Source organism: Pagrus major, chromosome 9, assembly GCF_040436345.1.
Source record: "Pagrus major chromosome 9, Pma_NU_1.0".
Classification (NCBI taxonomy): Eukaryota; Metazoa; Chordata; class Actinopteri; order Spariformes; family Sparidae; genus Pagrus; species Pagrus major.
The window spans coordinates 16,405,258-16,415,114 of NC_133223.1; the positions used below are offsets into that span (position 1 = coordinate 16,405,258).

Below are 9,857 nucleotides of genomic sequence, written 5' to 3' on the forward strand. Positions count from 1 at the left end.
AAAGCTGTTCAAAATATGAGTACGCCGAGTAACAAAGGTGCCAATTTTAGTTAGAACATGAAATGAAAAAACGCCTGCAAGAAAAAAGCAAATGGGTCTCTGAGAGCTTTCTGACAGACAAGGTCGCTATTATATACAGATGCTTCACTGAAATGAATTATTTGCCTCCCCTTTGATAATAATTTGTGAGGGTTTTAATTCTTGCTTTATCAAATTACATAACTGATTCTTCTAGTCGGGAGCATCTGTTTCATTCCACACTCACATCAGTTCAAAAGATCAAGTTTGACCTTTGCCGTGCAAAGTGGGCAGCAGAAACGGGCACACTGACCTCATGCATGAGTGAATGTGATTAAGCATCATGCAAAACAAGTTTCTCTTTATACTTCTGCAGATCCTCGAGGGCAAAAGCAAAACAAAATACATTCCAAATTTCTACTGCCTGAATCCTTTCTTTATTTGCATTAATTTCAGAAAAATATCTTTAAATGTCACACATTTTGAAAAAAAGAATCCTTAAGAAATGTGTTTAGAACTAAACATGTAAAAGTAAATAGTGGGTGAGGGTAAACAGCCGAGTAAACTGTTGATGGTTAACATTTCTGCAAACCACTGATACATTCACATTTGTACGTTTCATACGCACCATATATACAATATACATATACAATAAATGTGGTATCACATTCACATTACATGTTTATGACCTGACTTTCTTATTGGAAGAAAAACGTTGAAGACTGCGACAAAAACGTATAATTTTGACGAGGAGTCATCACATCTCCGGGCAACAAAACCAGGTAATTTAAGCCAAAACATGATCTTTTCCTAACCCTAAAAAAATGTTATTTGTGCCTAAACCTAACCAATACATAAGCTCAGCATTTTCAAAACATAAAATTGAAGTGTCAACATATACATGGTTTGCAGAAACCTTCACTGTCAACATTTATTCTGGCAATTGTGTTGGGAAAAACAAATGTCAGTCCATCGCCATAACTGAACTGTTTCTGTGTTTTGCACATACACTATATACATAACGAACTAGAGATTGCCCAGAAGTCAAAGTGCCCACATAGTTTGCATTGCAGTCTGAGATTTTCCTGTTATTTCTTTTGGCTCTTGGAGGTCAAAGATTCATGACAGACTGTTGTAGATTTTGCAGTGCAGGTATGCCAGCTTCTCAGTCCTGCTTTTCCTCAGCATGGGAAACCACTCCTGATGGCTAAGCTCAACAACCCTGTAGCCTGCCAACTTCAACTGCCTCCTCTTCATTTCATGAAGGCCCAACAACTGCTGTGAATGGTAGCAGTAGTGGTTCCTACTGGAGACCTGGATTGCAAGTTTGACTGTGCCGTCGGATTTCTGGGGGGCTGAGGCGGGCCTGCTGGGTCTGATGAGAGCGTCTCTAATGTCGCTGGTCAGGACTAGCCCTGTGTCAAACAGACTGACACCTTCATCAGGCTGTACTCTGTGAAGAGAAGGTGGTTTAACGGTAGCAGATGGAGTTAAAGGTTCTTTGGTGTTTTTAGTACTCGTGAGCTGTGCAAAAAGTTCGTCAGTTATAGCTACTCCTATATCCGTTCCATCCCAGCCCTGATGAGAGGGAGATTTGGATGAACTGTTCTCTGGAGATAACATGGCTGTGTCAGATGGGTTCACAGGTACAGGCTGTCCAGTAGAGTCCAGATGTACTTCCAGGTCGATGGAGCGAGTGTGGGGCAGGATCATCCTCTTGCATACAAACTTCTCTCCTCCGAACAGATCCTTCAGGGCAGATTCTGCCTCCTGAACCTCTGCTTTCTGGCACACATCTGATTGAGCAAACTTCCACAACATTTCTGTCACCTCCTCTCTCAGTTCACGGCTCAGCTGCGGGCCAGTCCACTGAGGCAGCTCAAGCACCACAGCTCTTTCTAAAGTGAACAAGTCTTTTTTCAGCTCCAGCTGCGTGGATTTCAGTGCTATGTTGACAAACTCGGGGCTCAAAGCTAATGCAATTAGTTCCTCTGGGAAGTGAGAGACAAAGGCCATGCCGAGAAGACCAGTCAGCAGATGTTCTGGGTAACGCTGGAATTCAGCTTTCCTCTGTCTCAGGGCCTCTGTCAGGCTCGAGTAGAAACTCGGGCTCTGAGTGGGGAGAAACCTTAATGTGCCAAATGCCCACAGCAGTTTGCATGAGTCTTTACTCCTGCAGTGTGGCGCCAGCGAGGGAACTCTTTCAGCAATTGCCATTAGGATTTTATCACTGTGGTGATGCAGTGCCGAGCATGTCAGTGCCACATGCATCAGTCCCTGGACACCCATCCCGTGGGCCCGTCGAGGAACTTCCTGTGCCATGGCCTCCAGCCAAAGCCTGTGGTACAGGTAGCTGAAGCGCATGAATTTTAGCACATTCACCATGGCAAAGTCGCTCATCTCCTCCACAAAATAGTGTGCCATATCGACAATACGCGTCGCTGCAGCCTCAGATATTGAAGTCTGGGATTTGAAGAGACCCAAGCAGACAGTACCAACCTCCTCGGGGTGCAGTTGGTGTAAATGAAGCATGAGAAGCTGCTCTACAGGACGGATCATGTCTTTTGGGCACTGCCTACCCTCTCCCATTATATACAACAGTTGAACAAGCTCACAGACCTCCATCTGTCCAAGGTACGGGCGGACTGAATCATAGAGGTGCCTTAAGAACTGGGGTACCTTTCTCCCAAAACAGCGCCACAAGTCGGCAGCAAAAAGCAGTTGGTGCAGACTCATCTGGTCGGCCCGGCGGCTCAGCTCGGCCTCATATAGCCCGAGCACAGTGTGAGCTGAGGGTATGCCTATCCACATGAACGCCTGCAGCACCTCCAGCAGCTGAAGCAGAGTAAAGAGGTGAAGGTGTTCCACAGAATATCTGAGGAGCATGATGAAGCGTTGGTCACTCCTCACTAATGGCATCCTGTCAGGGTGCAAGCGGCTGAGCTCCACAAGGAATTGAGACACATTAGATGGCTTCATGCTGCCCTTTAAAACAGTCACTTTCTGCAGCAGCACCACAGCCTCTTCCCATTCGATTGGGTGAGGCCGCTTGTTGAGGTCGAGGGTCATGCAGGCATACTCTGGCCGGCATTTCAAGAAGGCACGCGTATCTACTTTAACATCTGGCGGTATGTGTTTGCTGTTGTACAGTGACGCTGATGGCATCGCGGGTTTAGAGCTTTTGTCGAAAGCCAAGTCAAGAAGTGTGTTTTTTGAGCTGGAGAGATGCCGTGAGCAATTCACACTGTAGCGATTGCTCTGTTGCCAGAAGAAAGGCGCAAGCATGGAGAGACACTCATCCTCATCATTATCTGTTTGGCTCCGGGAGGTTGCAGAGTTCCACGCAGAGTTCCACACAGAGTGATATGAGCTGGGGTTGTAATACAGCCTGTATCCTGCTTGAAGACAGGCTTCATGGTGTTGCAACACTTCTTTCTTTCCTTCTTGATCATCAGTCTCATCCACTCGTTTGACAAGCACATGCTGAGCCTGGATAAAATCCTTTCTCAAGCCTGGGAGGTAACGTAGCCTGGGCACACGTCGACACAGCACACAGGTAGCCATCGATCTGCCAGACTACAAAGACAAAGAAATGACTTTAAAAGACAGCTATGAAATGCCAAATTAAAAGTTGCATGTCAACCAAACATGCAATGATCTAATATGCATGGTCCAGTTTTGAGGTACTTTATTTTGATTTGAACAATTAAAAACAAATATTAACAAGAAGGTTTTAGTGTATAAACCCATTTTGTATAAATATGTAGGATTATTCAAATGCAGGTAAATGCAAATACTGACAACAGCATTAGGAGGTTGTACACTTCAGCTGACATTTAAGGACCATTACTGTCTGAAATTTTTGTAGAACACAGATAAAAGTGATTCATGTCACAATCTTAAATTTAATTGAACATTTCATTCAGTTCAGCTTGCTACCAGTTAGGGGTGGGACAAAATATTGATGTCGTATTGCTGCTTCTTACGATACAATTATCAATACACTGGTGCCAAGTATCGATATTTTTACTGCAGAATTGCTGTATTATGGGCAACACATCCTGAATCATATTGTATCATGAGTACTGTGATTCCCAGCGCTACTACTCATATACATTTATATGTACAACACCACTTATGAACAACTGTTATGAACATTTCCTGCCTGAAACTGAGAATCCCACTTGTTGGAGTGGATGAATACATATACACACAGCATATACAATAATATCCAGGTGAAACAGGCAGGTAAGTACCATTTACTGTTGTCATTTTGCTTCTTCAATCTGTCCATGACCTATGACTAGTTGTGTCGAGACATGGCCTTTAAAAATTCCTTCTAACAAGTTGACATCCAGCTCATCTTTTAACTCTGAAAATGTACCCACTTAATATCACTTTAAGTGCTGTGCTATTACATGCACATAGGCTAATAGCAATTTGCCTATCAGTGACAACAGGGAACATTACTATTTTACATTTTTCAAAAATATTGTGTGAACTATAGCACAGTCATATTGTACTTTTTTCATATTTTACTGGCAATTTTCTGTTTATGCTTCATGACTTGCAGTATTTGCCTTTCATCTTTATTTACATTTTCTACTTACTGTGTTTATTGTTACGCACCATAACCTCAAGGCCTTGTTCCTTGTACTGTATGTATGTGAAAACCTATTTGTCAGTTACCCTGATTGTGATTATGTCCATGAACAGGCACACTTTAGCTATGTGGTTTCGGACAGCAGGTGACGTTGATTTAGGCTTACGTTGCTGAATAACTTTACACAAATCAGATAAAACACATCCGTATAACATGCAAATACTATGTTTAACTCACCTTTATCCCCCCAGCATCGACGCCGGCCTGTTATTCACAGTTTGACATGTAAAACCCTCACGAAGTTAGGAAGAGACGGAGCCATGCTGCTGTGACACCGGAACTCAAGTATTTCAACCTTCAAAATAAAACAGCTAGACATTGTTAATACACGATGTAACCATCGATGTATTAAAAACAAGTTAAAACATTGTGCTGTGATGAACACGTTGTAATAATCTATCGGAATATTCAGCATCAGTGTAAGATTCTAGGGTAAATGACTAAAAAATATGGTGTCGAACTTGGGGTGTAACATTATTGTGGCAGGTTGACGTGGCTTCCGTGCAGGGCAGCCATAACTGAACACAGTGTGACCTATGGCAGCCGGGTAGGTTAAAAAATCAAGACGACGAAAAGCAATTTTTAAACAAAACGCTGAACATGGTAGTTTAATAATACAGATCCACCGTATTATTGTGTTTAAATTATTTTTTAGTTAAGATTCATGTCACTGAAAAGTCAGTTCAAGCCCTCTGTTTTTCTTTCATCAGCTGAAAAGCACACTGAGAAAAGATTCTTACAACAAACAAATGTTTAAACAGGTTTTTTAGACTTAACCTATATCAATTGTGTTCAATTCAATTGTTAAAACTAAAACATAAAAAATGGACATTTTAAAGAACTCAAATTTATCACAACTTTACAATACATTTTTTTAAGCACAATTACAACACCAAAAAACAGTTCCTTTAACATACAAGGCCTACTTAATTACTATAATTGTATAGTTATGATAGAATACATTCAGCAACTGAAAACAATTTTTTGGCTAAAAAAGAGAAAAACCTTTAAGAACAAAAGAGCAGGCCAGACAGTAATTATTTTTCTTTGTTCCCTCTGTATTTTCTGAAGTTCAATATCCTTATTGGAACATAATATTTAGGCCTCACATTACAATTGAAAAAAAATCCTTTTCAGTTCACTGTAAAGCTTATTTAAATTACTGTAGCACATATATTGGTTTTGGAGTTAGGTTTTCGTGCAACACTTGTAACTTAATAGATCAATTATTAGTTTTATGTTTCTGTTAAAATGATGAAACTTTAAACTGGCCTAAAACTGAAACCACGTAAGAGAGGACAAATGTCTTTTTTAAGCATGACGTAGATTTGAACTTAATTCAGTTCAATCAGTCATTGGGACTACGCCTAAGATCACAAATTCTACTGGCTCAAAGCACAGGTTTAAATAAAATGAATGAAGACTGATTTTCTTTCAGCTGCTTCAGTTTCAGGGCCCTGGTATTATTGTGGGTCACTATCACACCGTCGTGGCTTACAAGGACACATGAATATTAGTCACACATGTGCTTTTCCTGCTTTGAGGAGTAAAACAAAGTTGCTGTGAAAAGGCCTATTGGTGGGAGTTAAAATGATTTGGTGATGAGTTTTGAACAAGGTCATTTGTTTTTTCATTTGCATTGTAAAAAGAATGTGTTTAATTTTTTTATGTATGCTGTGTATATGTCAGGATCTATGCTACAGGCTATTATTAGCTCTTTTTTCCCCCCACTAATCTGGAATCACATTGCAATTGTAATACTGTCAAAATAATTGTGATATATCTTTTTTACCATATTGTGCAGCCCTGAGCTGCATCAGTGAGCACATCAACGTTTTCATCATCCCCACAGCAATCATAATCCACTTCACTTTGTGTTCTGATGCAGTAAAATGTCTGTATTAGGCAAAAAACGGCTGAGGGTGGCTTATACTGTTTTAAACCTACAGTACATCTGCATCTGTATCCTTTTGGTGTTAGTGAGTCAAAATTATTTACTTTTTAAAAACTGAGTTAAGGCTTGTTTTGCTTTGAAATGTTTTTTAAAAATCTTGCCCAACAATTGTCTTTGTATTTATAATATTTTCAATGTAATAGCTTATACTTTAATGGCATTTTAATTACGTCTATAATCTCTCTTTATTTTGTCAACAAAATCTCTGTGATAGTTCAGACATTAATATACAATTTGTTTAATTTGTTGGAAGAAAACTACACTCTTGACAGAAATTAGTATCCCTCCCTATGGACCAATAGTGTCCCCCAGCCCTCTTGTGTTTAAGAGAGAAGTCGTTTTTGACCATATAAAAATTAGTTATATTTTTAACATAATTGGTGAATTTACGTACAGAACATTGTGTGTCTCTCAGCTGATTTACAATATATGTTTTAATTACTGTCTTTATACCTTTAACTCCAGTTTTTACAGAGGTGAAAACATTCAGTGTTATGTCGTCCCCACTTCCTCACCATTATAGGCTACTTGGTTTTTATCTGAACTAAAGTGAAGTAAGTGTAAGTGAATGTCACACGTATGCATCAAAGTTGATTTAGAAGTTTTACCTCTTTGGAATTACATTATATTTAGTGTTTCTTGAAATTTTGTTGTGGCTTTATATTGTCACATTTAACCCAAAACACTAACAATAATACTTTAACAATAATCATAATGCTTACAATCAGACTGCAGTACTTCTTAACATTCTTGCATGTTCCATCTGTGTGAGCAGGGGGCGACTTCAAATTCTGTGCCTCCATTGTGTGACTTCACACATGGCTGAATCTAGAGGTGAAAGGTGAACTAGACTGACCCACGGTCATAAGCAAGACAATCCCCCCGCATTTCTGCTTGAAGGAGGAACACTCCTCCGCCCTTTCAGTGGGAGGAGCCTCTGCAACAGATGCTTTAAACCATGTTGGTGGCAGTTACATCCACTTTTATTAAAAGTCTGTGCTGACTACTTGTGCATCAAATATATTGACTGCAATTAAGTTTCATACTGATGCTGCATATTTTCTCAGGAAAATATGTGGCCTCGAGTAAAAGAGTAACTTAACACTAAAGCAGGCCACAATAAAACTGCACTGTCTTTGTAACTCTGTTGAACTTAATGCTGCAGGATTAGTTTTGTTGTAAAATGTTGATACAAATTACAATTATGATCATCCAAAAACCACATCACTATAATGCAGAAATACATCTACAGAGGATGGAACAAATTGTTTGTGTGTGTGCTATTAAAGTCTTACTTTCTCTTATTTTTTCTTTTCTTTTCTTTTAAAGTTAATGTTCAGGTAAAGCAACATTTTTTCAACAATATCAAATGAAAATGATGCTTCAACAGCTGTTTGTATCAGCAAAATGAATTTATTTTATATTTATAGTCTATCTAAAGGCATGGTTATACTGCAGGTAATATTTTTAACTCAGGCACATCAATCCAACAATCACGTTTCATTTATGAGGCATGTGTGCAACTCTCACTTAATTAAAAAACATGCATCCTATGTTTTGATAAATAAAGGATTAAATTTAGTTAATAGATTACAATAGAAATACCTCATATATTGTGCAGATACACTCGAAATACTACCTGACACCAGGGCTGAGGGAAACTATATTGTAAAGATTATATTGTAAAGTTAAAGACTATATGGAAAATAGAATTATGCACCAGCATTGTGCCAGATTGCTACTAAAGACCACAACAAATGAATCTGAGTAGATCATTTTTCGTTAGAATAACATGTTACATTAATTTCTCACGTCCATCTATACTCATAAAATACTCTGATATTTACATTAAGCGGGGAAACATCAACAAAATCATGTTATAAAACTTTATGGGCGTCGACTTTCAGCTGCTCGTGTGTTGACGCTGCCTTCAGTGGCGGCCTCTCTGTTTCCTTGTTCTTAAGGGTGTTTTTTAAGTGTTATTTGTGGGTTTTTTTTCCAAACGATGAATTTTTAGCTGGTAGTTTATATATTTCGCTGCCGCCGCGTGTTTACCAACAGCCTGGAAATCAAGTGGCGAAACTTGAGAGTCGCACTTGGAGAGGAAGTAGTTGATTTATGCTAATGAAGGAGTTGGGGTTTAGCTACGCTGGCTGGGAGCCGCCCTTCATTCACCACATGGTTAAACCTCGAGTGTACTCGCGCCACTTTCGCAATCTTACTACGATTCCCAAACTCCTAGCAAATCATAATAGTAGCACATGGTTGTGCTTTTTGGATTATACGTCCTAGCTGCTACTCTTTCGGCGAAGTCTTTTTTTCCTCAGTTTTTTTTGCAGATGCCCCCCGAAACAGTGTGAGTAAACGGTAAGTCCGCACAAGTGAGTGAAGATGGTGGATTTTTTAGAAGCCAGTGTCTTATTACGCGCATGTTATTGGCAAGAAACCTGTTGTTAGCCCCTTTTTCGGAGAGATGCGGTAAAACGGCGAGGGGAAAAAAGTGAAATGCTCGGCGACGTATGCGACACGGGAGCCGCACTTTCACGTTAACACCGGGGGGACGAAAAAAAACCCGCTTTTAATCGTCAGTTTCCGCATTTGGAAACACTGTTGTAAAGAGGCGCATGGCAACCTCTCCTCCATGGTTGGAGAATGAGGGAGATTTGAAAAGCATGTGTTGCTGCTGCACCTCTAGTCGGGGAAGTCATACTCACCCGTCAAAAAATGTGCATTTACAACACTTTGGTGGCAGCTGCGGGTTGTGGACTCCTGTGCTCCTGTTGTCGGGCACATGTTGATGGAAATTGGAAGTTTTGGGTCGATGTGTGCGCCGTGGTGTACACTTAAAAGTGCCCCCAGAACAAAGCAGCAGCACATGGGGCTGCAAGCAGGCCGCGCGCCTTTGCTATCCCGCGAGCTTGCTGCGTTAGCCAGCTGCTAATGCTAACACATCGATGGGGGAAGATAATCGCTTAAATTACATTGACACGGGCTCGACCGGCCGTGCTGTGCACTCTTTGGTGAAAATATAAGCATTTACAACCACTCCAAACCTTTACATTCATATTTAATGTTGTGTTAGCGTGCACGAGTAGGCTACATCCAAGCGGCTAAGTTGGCTAAGATAAGAGAATGCTCTGAAGTGGACGGGGAGGGTGTTAGCCAACATTAGCCCGCAGACTTAACGTGTCTTTTTTTAAAAGCGTTTTGCCCACATGCTGT

The 9,857-nt window shown here is 40.3% G+C and overlaps 1 protein-coding gene across 1 annotated transcript; it reads right to left on the reverse strand.

The window, feature by feature from the left end:
* Positions 1 to 432: 432 nt before the first annotated feature.
* On the reverse strand, positions 433 to 9,445 carry fastkd5 (FAST kinase domains 5). Its single transcript, XM_073473042.1, has 3 exons — positions 9,350 to 9,445; positions 4,859 to 4,976; positions 433 to 3,594 (listed from the first exon to the last, which is right to left on the reverse strand). Exon 3 carries the CDS (start codon positions 3,580 to 3,582, stop codon positions 1,138 to 1,140), a length of 2,445 nt encoding a protein of 814 aa, XP_073329143.1. The 5' UTR covers positions 3,583 to 3,594; positions 4,859 to 4,976; positions 9,350 to 9,445; the 3' UTR covers positions 433 to 1,137.
* Between the last annotated feature and the right edge of the window lie 412 nt (positions 9,446 to 9,857).

Coding starts and splice junctions, on each gene's coding strand:
- fastkd5 (XM_073473042.1), bottom strand. CDS start 3,582: ATGGCTACCTGTGTGCTGTGTCGACGTGTGCCCAGGCTACGTTACCTC.